The sequence below is a fragment of the Drosophila erecta genome, unplaced genomic scaffold (assembly GCF_003286155.1).
Source record: "Drosophila erecta strain 14021-0224.00,06,07 unplaced genomic scaffold, DereRS2 tig00000092-arrow-pilon, whole genome shotgun sequence".
Lineage (NCBI taxonomy): Eukaryota > Metazoa > Arthropoda > Insecta > Diptera > Drosophilidae > Drosophila > Drosophila erecta.
Genome location: NW_020825207.1, coordinates 106,026 through 127,760, shown reverse-complemented (window position 1 = coordinate 127,760; position 21,735 = coordinate 106,026). Strand labels below are relative to the sequence as shown.

At 35.2% G+C, this 21,735-nt stretch overlaps 1 protein-coding gene across 2 annotated transcripts; it reads right to left on the bottom strand.

Annotated features, from left to right (window-relative positions):
- Positions 1–7,646: 7,646 nt before the first annotated feature.
- LOC6548421 lies at positions 7,647–13,128 on the bottom strand. 2 transcript variants are annotated; one of them, XR_003407838.1, is made up of 7 exons: positions 13,058–13,128; positions 10,820–12,211; positions 10,540–10,672; positions 10,324–10,466; positions 9,929–10,273; positions 9,815–9,871; positions 9,125–9,753 (listed from the first exon to the last, which is right to left on the bottom strand). XR_003407838.1 is itself a non-coding variant. In XM_026979939.1 (6 exons), exons 2-6 carry the CDS (start codon positions 12,180–12,182, stop codon positions 7,695–7,697), a joined length of 2,520 nt encoding a protein of 839 aa, XP_026835740.1. In that variant the 5' UTR covers positions 12,183–12,211; positions 13,058–13,088; the 3' UTR covers positions 7,647–7,694. The 2 variants fall into 2 exon arrangements, 1 of the variants encoding a protein (XP_026835740.1); XM_026979939.1 differs by lacking the exons at positions 9,125–9,753; positions 9,815–9,871; positions 9,929–10,273; positions 10,324–10,466; positions 10,540–10,672 and adding exons at positions 7,647–8,236; positions 8,294–8,641; positions 8,692–8,834; positions 8,900–9,023 and having other exon boundaries at positions 13,058–13,088.
- Positions 13,129–21,735: the final 8,607 nt, after the last annotated feature.

The following is a 21,735-nucleotide window of genomic DNA, read 5'->3' as shown; positions in this document are numbered from 1 at the left end:
GCTGTGTCTTTCAAGATCTGCTTTTTATAGTGATTTTAGTTGATAATTATAATATAAATGAGAAATTTTATGCAAAAGTAGACTTTTGAGTTCAAACAGCAGTATAAGTGTCAGTTTATACTACCGTAGGGAATTGAAATTTTAAATCGATATAATGAGACTAACTTAGATTAGCAATATAACTTAGGATGCTCAAAAAATCCAACAAAATATAAGCAAAACATCTTAAATGGTTCAAAAAAAAACAAATGTACATAACAAAAAGAAGAATCAAAATCTGGACTAAGCTATGCCTATGCTGTGCTATGATATAAAAATCTATACTTAGATGTATGTTAGTCCAAATCGCATTCGTACCCTAACAACTATAAAATGTCGAGTTTGCTCAGGATAATATCACCTTAGCACCAAGGCTATACCCGTCTCTTGATAAGCGCAGGCACCATTTAATAAGGCATCATTCAAAATCTAAAAATTTTAAACAGCATCATTTGAATATGTTTCACACCTTTAAGGTTGCCCGGGTGTGTCGTCATTTTATTTTTTATACGCGTTACTCGATGAAAGTATATAGATGTAAAATGGTATGGTTTCCGACCATAAAAAGTATGTATATATTATATATTCGTTATCAGGATCAATAGTCGAATCGATCTGGCCATGTCAGACTCTCTGTCCGTCCGTATGAAAGAGATCGCGGGTACTTTAAAAGCTTGAAGTTAAGATTAAGCATTCAAATTCCCAGAGACATACACGTAGCGCAAGTTTTCTTACTAATGTTGCTACTCCCACTAAAACGTCTACAAACCACCCCAAAATACTAGTTTCTGTTACTAAACTTTGAATGATTTCAAAACATTTTGTATATAGTTGACAAAGAAAGTTATCTTAAAATCCATTGGATAATTCAACTAATTTAATGCGACCCAATATTTGGCTTCACAAATGTATCATAGATTGCAGCCTTTATAGCTTCTTCTGCCAGGACAGAGGCCAAAGTGCGAGAATGCGTGTCGTATGTAAATTAATACAAATGGAGGCATGGTAAGTTTTGGCAAGTGAACCAAACATGCAAAGGACATTAAAAGGGCACACGCAATAGTTATAGTTTGAGACCTCAAGTGCTAATAGACTGCATGCACATTTCAGAAAAGGCCTTAATAATTTATGTGGGCTAATAGACCAAGAGATAAACATCATATGCAGGGAATACATATCCTGTCGGTCTACCTATCTGAATATTAATCTACCGAAGCTTCTGTTCGAAGAGCTGCAAGGGTGTCACTTCCCGCTAAGGCTGCCAACCCTTTTTTCCTATTATAACAAAAAAAAGTATTAGGCGTATTTCAATATTTTTCTACCACAGAGAGGCATACACCCAAGAATATCAGCTACTTTTTGTAAATTTATATCGACGACCTTGATTATCAAAGCAGACGACACTCTTCATATAATTACGGTAAACATTTCACTCCCTCCCCAAGACAATTTGTTTCCTTGTTTGATTATTAACTGGGTAAACACAGAAATGTCCTTTCAGTGCCTATAAAATTTAATTAATAAAAGGGTCAATTGTCGCGTGCAGACGGCGACCTTTTACCCATTTTCCTCTAACCTTCCTTTGTGAGGATAAAATATGTTTGATTAATTTATGAATTTTCGTGTGAAATTCTTTATTTTCTGTATTTATTTATGCCCTCATGGATCAGAGTTGCGTGTCGCTGGAAGAGGTTGTAGGTTTATACAAAAGCAATTTAGTAATTTCATTCATTATTGTTAATTGTTTGTAATTGTAACAAAGAATATAATGAGACTGTAAATTAGTTAAATTTTTAACGTTAGATTTTAATCAACATTTTTGTATAAACAAAAGCGCTGTATTTTATTTAAACTGCTGGCACGAACATATTTTGACACGAACTATTTTAAAAATTATTAAACAAAATAAGTGAAATTAAAACCAACAAGAGAATTCTATAGTCGAGTTCCTTGGCTATTATTTACTCTATACTCAGCTAGTGAGAGTGCACAGTTGATATTAAAAAAAAAAAAAACGAGACAAATGCTACAGTTGAATTCCCCGACTATCACAATTTCACAATGTTACAAATGTGTGACCTAATTTTTTTTGGCATGACGATAAAAATTGGGTGTGCCACAAATATTATATTGGGCGTGGCAACGTTCCGAAAAATGCTTGTACATCGTAAGCATCACTAGAATCTGCATGTTAATTTTAAACTTTCTAGCTCCAAATCAGATGGAATAGTTATCCTGATAAATAATATACATATATACTTAATAGGGTCGGAAACGTTTCCTTTTACCTGTTACATAATTTTTAACGAATCTTGTATACACTTTATTCTATATTTAACGGGTATAAAATGCTATTAACGGACATTCCCAATTGTCATCTTCCTCTTCATTTATTCTGTTTGGATGATAAATCGAACCCTTTAGTGTAAAGTTGGCAAAAGTTTCGTAGAAGCGTAGCAAAATCAATAAATGTCTTTTAAACTATTCCGTCCATTGTTTTATTTAAAGTCATAGGTACTTCTCGTAATAAATACATTTGACATAACTCTAAAATTTAAAACATTTTATATGCAACCACCTTATGCTCTGAACATTGTTCCCACCTATGCATAACAATGCGGTGTCCTCCATGAATATTGTACAGATAGTTTTAAATTCAACAGCTTTTGACTAGAGCTGGTGCGCAAAGATAACTAGAAACTACTATATGTAGAACCGAAACCTCATCAGCCCCACTACTACAGATACATCCCAAGATAAACGCAAGACTCCAAGTACACTCAACGACGCTGTCACTGGCAAATGTTTATCCTGTCGGTTTAGTGGGGGTCGGAGCGGCGATGGAAAATGGTCAGGCATGAATAATCAATGCGCCTCTGTGCAGTTGGAATATGTGCTAAAGTGTAAAAAATTTTAGGCAAGCCGAGCACTTAGACATCCACGGCCATCTCATACCTACCACTTATGATTCCTAAGCAGAACGAAAGAGAAACCCGCTCCCAATATGGGCTTTCGACACGGTAATTAACTTTACAAATCGCATGCAAGTGTGTGATTAATTATTCCATGACCGGACACTCAAACTCGCAAACCGGACAGTTAACCCATTTCGGCATCGATAAGGGTTGAACTCACAGCTGTGAAAAAGGCTTTGCGGGGGAGTGCGAGAGGGTTTTTGACATTTAAAATTTCTAAAATACATTTGATAAATGTTTGCTCATAAGGCGTAAATTGAAACTATTCTTGACCATGGACCCAAAACTTGCATCAATTCGACCACATGCCACTTAGCACATGGTTGGTATGCGGACTACAAAATCCCATCCCCAACCACTCACATCCCCAACTTCTTTGGACGGTCGCACACATGTTTACTAAAATAAAAGGGGGCTTCTATCGGTCAGCTTTCTTATCAGCGTCAAAGTTCAACATTCATTTTGACTTGGTCAACACTTCGTTAATCACAGAACTCCAGGCACATGTCTTGCGGTCAAGGACATTTTCGAGTATGAAAAGTTTTATTAGATCCTTATCGCTTAATTGAAAATTGGGCAAACGTATTCGTATCGCTTTAAGAAACCGCACAGAATCTTTTCAGTTCTAACCCTTATTAACAATAAATATTATTCTGATTTCGTGCTTACATTTACAACACAGATCCTTTTATTCGAGCTACAAATTTTTAAAGGTCGGTCAGAAACAAAGCAGAAAGGGTTGACTTAAGGTTGTTGACCGTAACAGCATTTAAGGTATCCTGACGCCAAACGTTAAAGATGACCGGAAAAAGACGAATTGCTATGGATGAGTATGTCACGGATCTAATCAATTTGCTAATTGCATTGTATTTCGGTTCCAAATTTTAAAGTTTCCATTAAAATAACGGCGTGACCGTTTTCGATGGTTTTTTGCGTTGTTCTGAACTTTAAAAGTAACGGGTATAAGTATTGCTTCGCCTCAAGTGTAAACAGCAAGCCAAACATATAATAAATAAATAAAAAAATACGCGTATGTCTGCCTATAACTCCCCAGTCTTTTATTCTTCAGTATTTGCGGGTCTGTTTCTTCCTGCTGCTAATGGTGAAGAGCCCATTACAGTTACACCAAAAAAAAAGACAGAAAAAATATAAAAAGTTTTCGTTATACATATGAAGCAACTGCTAAGGGTACCCATTTCCTTAAGTTTTACCAGCTGAGTGGCAAAAAGTTAACGGATTGTTAGCTTGTGGTTTCCTTGGTATCTGCAATTAAATGATGATACGGTGTTCTTCTTGGTGTTTTAACAAAACATTTTTAATTCCAGAGTCTGCCATGAGGAAAAAAAGAGCTTATTCTTCACTTCCTCTTCCGCTTGCAAAAAAAAATAAAGTATTAAACATATAATATACATACATGTATGCTCAAATTTACATGCAACATATTTATGGAGTGTATTAAAATATAAACGATGCACAGGTGCAATATTAGATTTAAAACTGTAATTTTTCATGCCCGAGCTCATTTTTTCATTACAATAGTAATTAGCAAAGCAAAAATCGATAACCTACATCTGAAGCAACAAAAGACACCGTGCTGGACATTACTTGATGTAAGAAGCGGAATCAACAATAATTAAAGTCCAAACATAAATACCAACCCTCCATTTTGACTGTATAAATTTTCATGCACGGCTATACCCTGTTGTAATAGAAGGCCGGCGTATATTACATTATTCTAAAAGTATACTTTGCAATTATACTCAGACTCTAGTGACAGCACCTTGCGCCACACGATAGCAATTCCCATTGAATTCCCGGTGTGCAACAAAATAATTCCAGAAATTAAACTACAAAAAAAGGTTGGCCAACATATTTCTTTTGTTTGTATGTCATTTATGTTTTTTTTCTTTAAATTAGTGCTCTAATAACAAATGAGCACGTGTCCTGCTAAGCAAATATGTTGTGGCTTACGTCAGTTAGACAACTCTTCTCCCAAGGCGGGTTTTGTGTTCAAAATGTCATTGCCTGCCCCAACCAACTTTTAAACAAAAATGTTGTTCGAGTTCCTTCGTCCATGCCAGACACATATGCTAATTAAGCAATTAATATTTGTGGGCGAGACAACTTAATTTATTTACAAAGAAAGCATATTTCCTTTATGAAATGTGATATTGGTACTCTGTCCTTCTTTCACTCCTATTTTCGTTTTGCGCCATCCGGCAAGACAATAAACTTATCACATGTTACCCATTGCCCTTGGCCAGAAACTTTAGCAGCAAGTTTGATTTGCGGTCGCCCTGGATTTGTCCCTTGCATATTCCGAGTTCGCCTGTCAGGACACTGATATGCGTCCCAGCCCCTTTTCTATGTACATGTATCGTATGATATTTTAGTATTTCATCAACTACCGTTGCACAGTCAGCAATAATATTTTCCGAGGCACATTCTTAACTTCAAAAATGTTGGTCTCAGGCACTGTTTTGTGGTCACAGCCGGTGGCTTTCTGGAGCATATGCAGGTCCTTAAAGACGTAAGTCAAGTGCATATAGAAACTTGGAGTTTTGTGTCTTGGGGCTTGGTTTTTGTCAGATACCAAAATAAAATAAAATGAGTTGGGCTGCGGTCGTTCTGACAGATTGGATTAAGTTGGTCTGTCTTCCATGGATTGGAATTATTTTCATTTCCAATGAAGCACATTAAAAAACTTTATAGAAGACCTTTTTCATATTAAATACCAACATTGTGTTAGTTTACAAGCTTTGGAACTTACCTATAATTTTTAGTTTCTTATTATGAACTTTTGAAGTGTTTTTATCAATTTTGCTTCTTATTTTAAATTCAATTCGTTGTTGAACACTCTCATGGCCATGATTAAAGACTTCACACTAAAATCAATAAAAAAAAGAAGAGATATAATCATAAGCAATAAATAAGAAAATACCTTAATTTTAATAACCGATAAGAAAAAACAAGGCATATATACTATGTAGGTGTTCCTTAAATTTTGTAAAGTAAACAATAATTTATAATTTAAAGATAGTGTTAGTTAATAAAGAGATTTTGAACCATAATCGACTTTATTAGCTATTAATAAAGTCAAACAAAATGCAAACTTTGACATATCTCATCGGATTGACTTAAGCCCTAATCCTTTCGCTTGATTAAGATTAGAAAGCGTCATTACCCCCTCTTACTCCCTTCCGCACAACAAAGGGACTGCCCTTTATACCTGAAATTTGGATTGTTGCAACATCAGTCATGGAGCTGCTGTCTTCCTTGGTCGTTGTCAGACAGTATTGAATGAGAAAGCGAAAAATAAAAATAATGTTCAAACACTTGAAGGTAGTGTGAACCTCCGACGATTTTTAGATTATTAAAATGTAACAATGGGGAGATGTTTGTAGCATTGTAGAATGTTTGTTATACCATTTAAAAATTAAAGTATCTTGCACTAATTCTAGGCACAATAGTATTATCATAAAAAAAAGGAAAAATAAAGCTAAGTACAAAGAATGAGTATTTTGACAGGACATTTTGGAAAGTATTTAATGTTTTTATTATTATTTTATTTATTTATTTAATTATTGTCTGCGTTAGGCCAGACGGTTATTAAAAACGTAATTCAGATTATTACTTAAATCAACTCACTAAATTATCTGGTCTAACCAGCGCACATTCAGACAGAAGAATATAGTTACATGATCGCTTTAAATTGAAATCATTATACACTCTGTAAGGGTATAACTTTCATAAATATTATGTATGTAATTGTGGTGTAAATACAAATGCAAAGTAACCGCGCCACCTTTCAAGTGTAATTTAAATGTCGAAACAATGATTCTTTTATTTTACCTTACACGTCAAAAAGTAAATTACAATCCAGATCTAGATGTCGCTAAAATCTCAATACTATTCTGGCCTGAGTAGGATGGTGCACTCGCTAGCTTGTAGGGTGTATTGGATAAATTGAAAAAAAAATATATATGGACTTTTTATAGTTTATAAAATATATGGAAAATAATAAAAGTGCTTATGACACAAATGGATATAGGGTTGTTAAAATATTTAAGTGTGTCAGAATGGCAGAATGGCTTCGGCAGCTAACTAACGAACATAGTATCACTTTTGGATAACTTTTTAAACTTCATTAATGCCTTGCATAGTTTTTCAATGTACTAGAAAAACTGTGGTGAGTTCCACGAGATATAGAATTCAACTTTTGAACCTTTATCAATTTTGATAGGATAGGACTTGTCGAAAAAATTAGTTTATTTTTGTTGGATTTTTACGTAGGTGTAACTTAGTCAAATAGACCGAACAGCCATTGACCACAATTTTAAATAAGTAAATTATATTTTTAGGTGTAACTTAAAAAATCAAGAAATCAACAAAGCAAAAACGGACACCGTTTCCAGGTTGTTTTTACTTTATTTTAAATACACTTTGTTTTTATATTAAGGCAATTTAGGGGTGTTTTTCAAAAATCTTTATATTTTTTGAATATAAAAATCTGTTATTAGGCAGCAGGACAGGTATCTCCGTAGGAGGATATTTATTTCAAAATAGTAAACAGAGTACTTGGACACTTAACTAAAATGTTATATCTTTTTTGTGTTTCTTTGCTTAAAAAAAACAAATACCTTCACTATTTATACCGAAAAAATTCATTGAATTTTTTCATTACGTATTCGATTTTTTTATAATGCGAAAAAATGTAAGTAGACAAGCCACAGAAGGTAATGCCATATTAATGGTTGCGACTGTAGCACCGTTACAGCCAAGATTATTTAAACTAATGACATACTGCGCCTCATCTGGAGTTTGACACGACTCAACTATACATGAAACCTCGCCAAAGCTTTGGGCCTGGACTGAGAAAAATAAAGGAGGACAATTAACAAAGGAATAACCAACACACGCATCAGTAAGATCAAAGCTAAATAATCCCAATGCTGTAGATTCGCAGTTCTCATCCGCCCTTAATGGCGCGCTTAAATTCCTAAATGGTCGTTCGATGCTTCGGGAGGTGCAAACAGTAAATGTAATTTGACTTATGGGTGTAATTTTAAGGTAACGCATAGTCTGCCGATCCGGTAGATATTGTGATTCCAGTTTGTAAAAGTTAATACTGCCCAAACGGCCAAATTGTGGCAGGGAATTTGTTCCAAACTCGCTAATAGCGCCATTTACATTGCAACGCGGATTTGAAATTCGACGAGGCACTAAAAAGAAATCTGGCGATAAATTTTACTTGCTGATATATGAAAAAAGGTTATTACCTTGGCGAATTCGTGTAATAACGGGAGCACCGCAACTGTCGGGTGGCTTTTCGGTGTTCAAAAGGTACAAGTCCTTACTTGGATCGCGAACGAAGTCGTGGAACCTTACCAACGCTCCCCCTCCATAGTAAATAAATTGCAAGCTGGGCAAACGCACACGCAATCTTTCCAAATATCGCTGACAATAATCATAGTCCTCCTCATCTACGTAAGATAGCGGGCTGGGTATTAATAATGCAACTAATGATCGGCCTCCCAGATTATCGTTGGCACGATCTGTTTCAAGCAAGTCCTCAACTCTTGTATTTAAAGTGTTTAGGATAAGTGGCAGACTAAAACCGGGTGGATCTGGAATAAATACAATTATTGAAATATCAATCAGTTCAATTTAGTCTTACGCCAAGAGTGTGAAGTTGAATTCCAATTTTCATAGACGTTAATTATGTAGTCGGTGGTATTAACAATGACTGTCGTATCGTAAGCTGCGAAAATGGTAACCTTACTTGCGTATGGGTGAATATTAAGGCCCTGCAGTACATAACTGAAAAAACGTGTTATTAATACATTTTTAAATTTTGTACTTAATATATCGTTAAGCAAACTTACGCAACGTAATCAACAACCCAGCCGAAGGGCCAGTAGGTGTCAACAAACACATATAAATCAGTCATTATTGTGGTTAGATTGGATATTTCAGACCGTTTCGGAGACGGAAAGTAATCCATAATTGCTATAAACAGAACATAAAATTGTAAAATTACTATAAGTTTGTCTCTCTTAAACAGAGCCTATCGGGAACCACCAAACAAATCAAATAAAATAGCCAGAATATTTATATTTAGGACATTTATTTAGGACATTAATTACGAAAAAATAAAAGATTAATGCAAAACGAAAAAATAGTTGTTTGTGTAAGAAGACTTGACTTATGCTTTAAAACCTGCGGCAGTACCACTAATACTACCATACTCTAGTTACCAATTATTGAATCAGCTTTATAGCTAACAATGCGAATAGAGTTATTAGCAGGCTGGCTGCTAGACCCGAAACACCGCTGTAGCATCCCATGTTGACCATTGACATTATAAACCGCCATTGGTCAGGGGTCTGGCAAGCATCCTGTATACAGGACGTGGTGTTTGATGTAGCTTGGACTGACAAATACAAGTCTGGACACTGGGTGATAGTGTAGTATCCCTCACAGGCACTTGAAAGATCGTAGCTATAACTATTTCCACTTATTTGTGTGCAACTCTGATCTATCGAGTTTGCTGTAGAAAGAGTCGTTGAGTTCTGTTGCGGCCATGCATATGTACGTGAAGTACATATAGTATAAGTTCCTCCATTCTGAGATTGAATGGTCAAATACCGGTTGGCACCAGTTCCAAAGAAATAGTTTGCAGAAACTCGGTAAAAGTTCACCTTTCCAGGCCCCACATATTGGTCTGTTTGATCAGTACCTGTTAAGAATTTTAAAATGTAAATATAAAAATGATATTTATGAAATAATTATTTGAATACCCCAGCTATTTGTGTACCAACTTGATCCACAACGTGGATTAATAATGCGACGGGGAACTGCAAGAACAAAAAGTGTTTAAAAATTTTTTTAAATACAAAAATAAGCTGACCTACTTTGGACAATGCGTTTTGCCACGGGTCCCGCTGATGTCGCCGGTGTACTGCCCAACGTGAGAGAGAAAAGGTCTTGAGTTGGATCTCGGACAAAGCTTGAAAACCGCTGAATACTTCCACCACCATAGTATATAAAACGCAGGTCTGGAATTTGTTCCTTAATATACTGAATTTCTGTAGTGGCGTAGCTGGAGTCCCCATCATTCACCGTTTACTGATTCGGAATGATTAGAGCTACTAGTGAGTGACCACTTAGGCTCGAATTAGTCTTTTCTTCATTCATTAAGTTCTGGGTTAGGTTCTGAATTGTACGCAAAACATTAGGAAGGTTGAATCCCTGAGTATCTGCGAAGAAACGTTTAGTCAAAAGCAAATTACTCGCATATGGAGCTTACAAGTAGCCTGTGTAGTTGCATTCCATTGCTGATAGACATCCATAATATAGTTTGTGGTGTTTACGATAATCGATCCATCTTGTGCTGAAAGCATTGTGATTGTGCTGGCATAGGGGTGAATATTAAGCTGCTGGATAACATAACTAAAAATAATTTTTAAAAATTATTTTTTATATAAAATATGATCTATGCAATACTTTAAGAAAACCAACTTACGCTACATAGTCAACAATGGTGCTGTATTGCCAAGAAGTATCCAAGAAAAGGTACAGGTTAATCATTGGAGTTATGGCATCTGTCAAATCAAGATTACTGGTGGCCATACAAGAGACGTCGTTTAACGATTGTGCTGTTTAAGGAAAACGTAAGCCGTAATGCACACGGAAGCAAAAAAAATGTATTTAAAAGTTTAGCACAGTGTCCCATATTTTGGTTATATTAAGATCAATGTAAAAGCTAGGTGGTTCCCCGATAATAATAAGTTATTATTACTTACGCACATACGTCACCAGAGATGCGGTGGCGTTACCAGCAAATTGGGAAATAAGAGAAGGCTGGAGGGTGACACGTAGCTGCATCCCACGATCCAGTACTAAGGCAAATGCATTGGTCTGGTCCTCCATTTCCTGCGAGGGAGCCACATTTGTGAATTGATTTTGCCTACTGCAGGCATTGATCCCGGAACTAAGAACACCATTTGTTGAGTAGTACATGCGCAGCAGTTGGGAAAGTTTAAGGCTTGATGCTTGAGTCCTCCAACTTGCCACATTCTTAGCCAGAATCAGACCGTCAAGGCCACCACGGATCTCGGCATCGGTGGCCTCAAGGTTGTTGCGCTGCGATAAGAAGTACCAATGGGGTAGGACTGTGTCATTCCATCCACCGGTAGCTCCAACGGAAGCGGCATTGCCATTCGTCACTGGTAGTTGGACCAACGTGACTTCCGCCAACTCCCCAGCCAAAGTTGCCGCCCACCTGTTGTCAATGGTATTGCCTGTCTGGGACTGTCTGCGTGCGCGACGCTGGGCAGACCGGGTCAATAGGGTATTGACTTGTACTGTCTGCTGCTGGACACCAGCTGCAATGCCGGCGATCAGAGTGCCTCCAGAAATCGTTCCCCAGCGTGTTCGTACTAAGCCATCCTCGACGGGGCATTGGCTAGTTTCAGGGCCGGCATAAGCCCAGTCGGATTCGTAGTCTAATTCTGCAAATTGTTCGTATCTTGATACTGTGTCGGAAGATCGTCCTCGTTTCGAGCGAGCCTCCAGCCATTCAGAATAGCCTATAAAATTATTTTCTTGCCCCTTTTTCAAGGATCTTGGCAGTCGCTGGGCTCGATACTGAGATAGTTGATTGCACACATTGTTTTCATCGCCGCGCGTTCTTGTATCAAATGTGCTTGATAGCATAAAATGGAGGGAGCACCGCTCCACTCTTGTCAATGAACTGTTGGGGAAGGTATTGGCGTTTCCCGGTATTAGACGTGAGAGCAAAATTTTCAACTTCGGAAACTGAAAGCCTGTTGGACTGTACGGTATTACCCCATCAGCTGCATTTATTCCAGCAGCCTTCTTAATGCCATCTTGACGGAAACGATGCAGCAAGGACACCGACACGGTTCGAATATCGGCTTGTACACCTGAACTAGCTGCGTAGCTGTTTTCTACTTTTTCTATAAGAGAAATGAGCGTGTCCATATTGGCTGGTAGACGATTATCCCGATTCATAAAGTATGACGTATTATAACACTCCACCAATGAAGGGGGAATTTGCAACATTGCATTTTCCTGTGCCTTTGTTCCCAGAATAAGAGCAGCAGCTAGACAGAAAGCTGCTGCCAAAAGTTGCTTCGAATTCATGGTTAGGTAGCTCGTTTTCGTTGTGGTAACTAAAAATTTAATTGCATCAATTATCATTATATTCTACCTATTAAATCGGGCTAAGCTTTGGATGTCACATGTAAGTTGGATGTGGAAATGTGCGTTGGATGTACAAACCCATAAACTATCACATCAGTAAATAGTAATAGATGATAGCAAATGTATCATTGTAAGTGCCAATGAGTCAAGTATGTTATATATGTATGTATGTATATTCAATGATATCGCTTTCACATTCTGAGATCCTCAAACTACTGGTGTAGTTTATATATACAGATTAGTAATACTGTACAACTGATAATTGTGACATTTTGCAATCGGTGATACATAAAAAATGAGTCAGGTGTAAATTACACATAAGAACATTGTAGACCCGCGCCCCAATTTAAAAACTTGCTAGCAAATGTAAATGTCAATGAGTCAAGTATGGTATATATGTATGTATATTCAATTATATCGCTTTCACATTTTATGAGATCCTCAAACTACTGGTGTAGTTTATATGTATATACAGATTGGTAATACTGTACAACTGATAATTTGACATTTTGCAATCGGTGATACATAAAAAAAATGAGTCAGGTGTAAATTACACATAAGAACATTGTGGACCCGCGCCCCAATTTTAAAACTTGCTAAAGCTAACATAGTTTAAGGCCTTCCGATTAGATAATAAGTTTTGCGTATCTAAAATCACGTTCTTGAAATATTTGTAACGTAAGTTAATTATTGTGTACAGAAACGGAAAACAGAAATATTTTTATTCACGAAGGCATTTACTAATTAACCAGTTGTTAGCTAGCTTTAGTTTTTATATTTTCACTACCGCTTCCTTCGAGATTCCAGAACACTACCTTGTTTTACCAGCTGGCTCTCTTAAACTGAACGCTTCATTTTCTGACCAGCTACACCTGTGCCTCGCCCATGAGCAATCGCTTTTATCGTTTAAGCAATGTTTATCAGTAAAACTGATAAGATTAAGCCTACCGAAATACAGAACAGTGGTGAAGCGGCTGTGCAAAAAATAATAATTTAATAGTATAAATAGTTTCCGGACTATCAGATAGTTGAAGTGCTAACGAGAAATTTCAAAATTTTCTGAAGTATCGGTAGAAATTGGAAACAAAAAAATAATAAAACGAAAAACAAATTAAAAACACTTAAAAGTGTGGGCGTGAGAATTATGAGCGATTTGTGGGCGTTAGAGCGGGCTTGGCAAAAAGTATTTTGGCAAATCTTTAAAAATTTACAAGATATAAAAATAAAGTAAAAAAAAATCACATTTTTCAAAAGAGTGGGCATGACAGTTTTGGGCGGTTTGTGGGCATTGGAGTGGGTGTTGCAATTTTTTTTTCGGCAAATCTATAGAAATTTACAAAATATATAAAAAAAATGAAAAAAAAAAAAAAAACATTTTTCAAAAGTGTGGGAGTGACAATTTTAGTGGGCGTTGGAGTGGGCATGGCAACAAAATTTACAATATACATATATGTATACAAAACTGAAACAATATCACAACATTTTTCAAAAGTGTGGTCGTGACAGTATTGTGCGGTTTGTGGGCGTGGCAACATATGGAAACAAACTTACTCTGCGTTTAAGTCTCTGGAAGCTGCGTGCGTAATCTCAACATTTTAGCTTCTGTAGCTATTAAGATCGAGGCATTCATACGGACAGACGGACGGACATGGCCAGATCGACTCGGCTAAAAAAATTTTCTAAAATTCTCTAAAATTTTCTAGATTTCTAAAATTCTCTGAAAATTTTGAAAGTTCTCTCTAGCACTTCCACTAGCTGAGTAACGGGTATTAGATAGTCGGTGAACTTGACTATATCATTCTATCTAGTTCTAAATTGTTACCAGGAGAGCATGCAAATGCGTGCAAATAAATATATGTACGCGAGTGTACTCAAACCAAAACGGGCTTATACTGTGTGAACGGAAATCCGTAAAAATACCATATGCATAATACCACAATATCCTAAAATGGTATATAAGCCCAGTGGTTTGGAACTTTGGATGATTAAAAGTTACCCAGACCTCTTGCACTTGCACTTCCAATAGCTGAGTAACGGGTATTAGATAGTCGGTGAACTCGACTATATCATTCTATCTAATTTTAAGATGTTACGAGGAGAGCATGCAAATTCATGCAAATAAATATGTGTACGCGAGTGTACTTAAACCAAAACGGGTTTATACCGTGTCCAAGGAAATCCGTAAAAATACCATATGCATAATATACTAAAATGTTATATAAGCCCAGTGGATTTGAACTTGGCTGATTAAAAATAAACTAGACCTTTCCTTGCCATCTACATATTAGTAAGCCTGCCATAGACCGCAATTCATATGTACATATGTATATAAAACATCAATGGCTTTATAAAAAAACGAAATAAAAGAATTAATTTCAAGAGACCTGAAAGGAAAGTGAAATATTTAATCTAATATATGTGTAGTCAAGGTCCTGATATTTCTTCATAGCCCAATATATACATAAATAAACCATAGGATATATTGGGTTTCAAAATTCGCAGGTTCGTGACATCTCTTTCTTTTTACGCGGATGTAAAATGAACATTTTCTTTGACCTAAAATGTACATAATGCTGGTTTAAGTTTTAGCTAAATGTGTAGTTACCCAAATAAAGAAAACATAGAAAGTGTGCAGCTAAATGAAGTTAATTTCATAACTTTCGAGAAGCCTAAAAACTAATATACAAAAATGCCACGCCAAGTAAAGAGCTGTATTTTAACAAGTTAAACGTACGGACACACCTCCTGTCTATAAGGGCTCTTGTGAAACATAAAAAAAAAAAATAAATGAATGATCACTCCGTGACCAATAGTTAGAGGTTTTATGGATGTCTTATGGAAAGCAAATACAAATTTTTTTAGTATCTTAAATTTATATTATTTAGATTTTGATTTTATTATTAATACCAACAAAATAGGTGTATGGTTCAGCGAATTGCTGCTCCGGTAACCTACAGAAGCTACAATATACCCATTCCAATTGTTACCTTTTTAAAGCTAATAAACTGGCAGTTTATATTTCTACACAAAGAAATAACTGGCAGTGGATAAAACGCCACCCCAAAAAACAAAAACAAGTTTACAAGAAATGTTAAATAAGAAAAATGTATGAAACGAAGGCGTAGTTCTTTTCGTTAATAAAAAAATAAAAACAGCTTTGCCAACGGCCGCCGCCTTCTCTACAGAAAGTCCATTTATTGAAAAACCAAATAAAACAAGAAAAATTCTTGCCCTTCACTACATCCATTCCGCAGATGAAAGTTAACAAGGCATCAAATAACGGGAGGCTGTGTTGAAAGACGCAAAGGGTATCCTAGCGACGATTCTGCTGGAGGATAAAATGAAGGATGTCAAAAGCTGAGAATGTTCTACAAAAAAACTACTGAGTGGCTTAAAATGTTGTTGCCAAAGTGCGTGGGTCAAAAAGAACAGAAATTCAGGAGGGATTCACAGCATTCTGAATAGATATATTGCCTAAGGCCAGAGTGTATTGCTGACAACTGAGCTCATCTACACATATATAAAACTGCCTATATAGAAAGCTTCATTCTGTAGTCTCAAATGATTAAAGGAGTTTGTCTAAATATAAGGCAACGTTCTCTAAGCTGAAGTAATTATAAATGTTTTCATATGCATCATTTCTTCCATCTGCCAATCATAAATTTTTAAAAAATAAACTTCCATATATTTTTTTATGATTTTGTATTATTTAATTTTAGTAATTTTTCCAATTTTTTTAATTTGCTAAGACAACAATTTGTCATACATATTTTTTTTCGGTCCCAGAAAACAAGTTTAAAAATTTGTCATTTAGACCCAGTTTTTCAGTGGGGACTCAATGGGCAAAGCGTAGTGTTTCATCATTCAATCGGAGGTGAAATGATCTTTCCATTAAAACACAAATGGTTATATAGCAGGTTCAAATTATGAGTATATTTAACATAAAATTCTGTCAAAATAGGCCAGCGTATAATTTATTTCTTTCGATTTAACTACATATAATATAATATAATATAATATAATGTAGTTAGCCCTCCAAATTAGTACAGCTTATAACGCTAACCTGAAATGTACACCTAAAATATATTATATGAAAAAAATATGTACATATATATATATTGAGAACAGAAAGCTTGACTTTTTTTGTATGTAATTACACGTAAATTGTTACTTTGGAACATTACGTTAAATTACATCTAAACTGTAAGCAGGCCACGTGCAGCAAAGGGGCTTCGATGCCATCATGCTGTGAATCCAAGTGCAGCTGTTTAAAAATGGTCAGCAAGATCCGATCCCTCAGAGTCCGTAAATTACACAACGGCCAGCAGAATATACAATCCTTTGGCAATACTTTTAAACCCCTCACTTCGAATTTGCCCAGTTTCTGTGTAACTCAAACGTTCTTCCTCACAATCTATAATTGTTTTCCATTGTACTGTCTGTTGCCTTTTGTGACCACACATAATTTATTGTATTTTCGCCCTAAGCAAACCAGTTTGCCTTTCCCACGCAAGACAGAAGTCCAGTTCAGTGTCCTTTTTCATTTTCTTTACGCTTAGTGACTTTGTCTTATTTTGTATTTTTATTCCCGTAAAGTAAAAGGATATTCTAGATTCGTTAAAAAAAGGTGTAACAGGTAGAGTTACATCCTTTTGAACGTATGTACAAACCAAATCGCCATTGTACACAGACAAATCATTTTCGTTGCCAATTATCAATATCGAAAACTGATTATTATTTCAAAAGTTATGAGCTAAACACGGTTTGAGCGGCATAGTATAGCTATGGACGTTGCTGTATGTATAATATAATAATATAATATAATATATAAATATAAATGTATATATATTTATACCCGTTTCAAACCATATAAAGTATATATTTTTTTAATCAACATCAATTGCACAAATCTGTAAGGCTCATAATTTTAAAATAATTTGATATTATTTCACTTTTGAATATATTTTGTAAATATCTATAGATGTGCCAAACAACTTTTTTGCCACGCTCACTCTAACGCCCACAAAACTCCCAAAACTCTCTCTATTCCAGAAAATTTTGAAATTTCTCGTTAGCACTTCCACTAGCTGAATAACGGGTATCTGGTAGTCAGGGAAATCGACTATAGCATTCTATCTTGTTTTTAAATGCATTCGTTGAGTAAGTGACAGCTGAGCACTCGCTTTCTTGCTATTTGTATGGTTTATGCTAAGAAGCAACACGGTAAACAGTTTCGAATAAAATATTTAAATTAGTTAGTTATAATTACTCAAAACTATACGTTAAATTTATTGTCTCGCTTTTCCCTTCCTTTCGCAAAAAGAAAACCATCCATAAAAAAGACCCCAATAGGTAATTATTTACTAAAGTCTTCTACTGTTAAATACCTCGCCTGCGCTCGACGTGAACACGACTTCCTCACACTGGTGTGCCTATGTCACAGCTCACAAAATCATTTCTGGTGTGTGGGTTTGAATAAAAAATTTATGCGTTAGCACTGTTGGCTGACAGGAGACAGAATATGGACATGTGTCCTTTATAACAACTGACAGAAGCGCATAGTTTGGGTATAAAAAGTTCCAGTATTTTATGCCCAGCTTAAGTTCCTTAACAAATTTTCATGAGACAACACAAGCTTTCTTTGCCGGTGTCCTGGCGACATTAAAAATTATTGGCGGGGTTTATTAGTTTGGGCTTAACAAGTCCTACGCTGTTTCTACGTATATTAATTGAATGTGTAGAGCATTGTGACATAATTGTCAATTTTCTGGATTTACTTTTATGATACCAAAATGGCAATGCCTGCTTTCTAACTAGTTGCATATATTTCATTAAACCTTACTGTATGAGGTCAACAAAAATATGTATTGCATTTTATGAGACCCGCGTAAGGCAGTCCGATTAACGCTCTGAAGAATTTTTTTCTTGGAAATAAAATAGTTCACGTTTAAAAGACTTAGCCTAAGAGATTTAAATTTCAATGAAAATTGCAGCCACACTTAAAATTCCTTTGTGCTAATTTTATTTATATGCCTATATTTTGTTGTTTTTTATAAGTTGTTTGCAAAACATGCGGTGGTAAGATTTTCTAAATAAGTAGGGTGATCTGGAGGGATCATCGACGTTACCTGAATAATCTCCGATCTCTAAGGTATATTCTTCTCTTCTCTGAGAAGAACAGACGATTCAGACGTAGAAGAAATTTAAGATCAAATTAAAAAAAATATATTAACATATCCTTCTGCGGTTGCTTGCTTCTAAAAGTCAGCTATAACAATCCTAAAGAATTCTTTGCGAAAAAAATGTGAGCTATCGGCTAACGCCAATTATTAAGAATGTAAAAAAAGGATAAATGTTTAATCAATTAGAATATATATGGATGGATTTTGTAGAAATTGAGAAGTACCTGAAACATTAATAAAGTTAATAAATCTCTGCAAAATGATAGGAACGCATTCAGGATTGAAAAACTAATACACTTAATAAAAAATGTTAAGCTTACGTAATTGTGTTGGTATATTTTTTGTGGGAGTTGTAATATAACTTAAAAAAAATAGTTACGTGATTTAGAATTTTGAATAATTAAACGTTTAAACATTTTATTTTGAATAAATTTACAAATACCGTTTTAGCACTCATACAGTGCTGGAAATATTTATTAAATTCTACTTTGCATACTCCAAACAAGGTGTACAGCTGTCTGACCTTTTTCGGTTTTTCAAATTCTTCGTCAATTCCGATACCATCAATGTATGTGCGAGTATATGAACGTATTTTTTCAACACCCGTCATCCTTAATCAAATCTTACTATTGTCTAAGTAAAATGTGTGCATAAGGATTATGCATATCGGCGTACTTTCTGTACTTAACTGTTGTACATCTGCCGTGGCAATACACAGTAAGATAATTGACTTAGGTATTTGCAAGTAGCACGAAATATGGAAATCCTGATAGATTAATAGCAGTAGCATTATCATGCTCAAGAGGAAGTGCTAAAATATAATTATATCATATTTGTATATGTTATCCATACAATAAAATGGTGTACTAAAATCTTTGAATAGTATGTATTTATTTTGGAAGGATAAATTTTTTAATTTAAAATAGGATGTTTTTTGTTGTGTTCTTGTGTTTATATATATAGCGAATCGAAATCGTCATATCTTTCTATAACCACAATGAGTTGGTCAAGTATACGAATAATGTAATTGTGTACATATTTATATCAGACCTAAATTAACAAATTTTTCGGAAATTCTCAACGTAATTAAATGGATTTTAATTGTAATTTTTACAATATGGTTTATCTACTAAGAGAGGACATGTTAGCCTCCGTTAAATGTGGCAATAGGGTCATGATAAAGATTATATTTATATAACGTCAAGCACAATAACGCTTAAATGTATTCGCGTGACTAACGCAAACTGTCAGCGGCAGGTAGTTTTTGATGGGTTTCCCTATATCGTGCTGTAAATTTGAACGGAACCAATACAATTTGGAAGCCCCATGTCGTATGAATGTGCTATAAATCATATATAAATGTTAACTTGATGATTTTGCGTTATAAACAGCGAACTTTTTGTTTAGGTAAAAACTGCTCTGTTTATGTTGTGGGGAAAGTTAATAGGGTCCAGCCCACATGTCCGTTAACAGTTTCCTTTCGAACTAGAAAAACAAAAAAGTCTTGTGGGCCATTAATCAAACAATCTCACGGGAGCATGGCACTCAATTCGAGTAAGACTTCGTGTGACTGCCACACAACAAGGGTATCTGTATCTTTTTAGTGGCAGATATTTACCATGCGCTTTGTAACGTACGCAAAAAATGGACAGTCCGGTTTCACCGAGTAAACTGAGAAAATTGAGAATTATCTAAGCCACAAGTTTTAATGGTCGGGGAATCTTCTCCTCTGGCATTTTTGGTTACTTTTTATACTACTGAGAAAATGCACAATAGCTTTTCAAATGAAGCTTAAAAAATATAAGCACAAAGACAACAGTATTTGAACATCACCCAAGATTAAGTACCTAATCGTCATAATTAAGATTCTGAAATCAATTAAAATCGATTGTTTTAGGATTTCAATAAGATACTAGATACATAAAATAATGTCATGTAACACGCTCTAGGACTATTCATAATTTTCGACATTCTATATTAATTAACCAATACAAATTTCGTCGTGTGTAAAAAAAGATTGACTTACTACCCCCAGGTCCAGGACTGTCATCGATAATATGTTGGGATAACGTAATCCTCATGGAAAAAAATCCAGTCAAGAAGACTATCAAAGAAAAAATTACATAACAAACACACGGCACCATCAACAGCCAAGGACAGATACAAAGGTCTTCTTAGCCATGTAATAAATGATCCATGTAATTGACTTATATGCCAAATACTACGAACCAAAGTTTCACTCTAATGCGTTTATCTGGACATCTTAGGCACAACATTTGTGCTATATAAAAAGTAAGGCGAAAATGCGAAGACTGAAATTTGGGTACCTTTCAAACAAATGTATTTAATAAAAAACAAATACGGAAGCTAGCCGAATTTGATATGCCCAGTAGAAACAGTGTTATAATTCTAGACCGCAGGTTTAGTTTAATTTTATGGGGTTCATACAAATTCTTCTTAACGATGGTGCCAATTTCCAAAAAACGGTCACACACTATGAAAGAGTATTTTTATATATATGTATTCTACAATATGCAGACAACTTTTTAGACAAGTTCTGCTAAGAACATATACTCCCTATGTAAGAGTATTTAAACCCATAAGGAATGTGTCCCTTTTTTTTGTAAGCAAATTTGTATTTCAGCAGTAAGAACTTGATATCGAGGGCAGGGTGTAAAATAAAAATATAATCATCACCACTAACAGACTCTTAGACTCTTGTGCGGCATTAGGAAGCATAGGTTTTATTATACTGATGACCTTCCTCTGATTTCTTTTGGAAGTTATTTTTTACTTTGCTTCTCTTTTTGAGTTGTACGAATTGAGTTATTATAAGAGACAATAGTAGAGTTCCTCCAATATTAGATACCCGTTATACAGGCAGTGGGGGTGCGAACGATAAATTTTAATTGTTTTGGCAAATTGGTAAAAAAAAAAACAAATGATAAAATGAAAATATTTTAAAAAATTTCAAAGGTTTGGGCTTGACAGTTTTGGTCGCTTTTTGAGCGTTAGTGGGCGTGATCCTTGGCTAGTAATCCTGATTAGGGTCGGAAACGATTCCCCCTACCTGTAACATAATTTTCAACAAATTTAGTATACCCTTTACTCAACGAGTAAACTAACAAGTAACTAATTCAGAAGAAAAGTTTCGAAAAACCCACTATTGAAATGTTGCGATAGTTTATCATTCCCTTTTCAGCTATTGTTGTCAGGGCGCTTGCAATCTTAAGATAGGAACCCCTTATTTTTAAATTTCTATACATTTTACATTTATATTCAAAGAAACAAAATAAAAATGGGAGCATGCA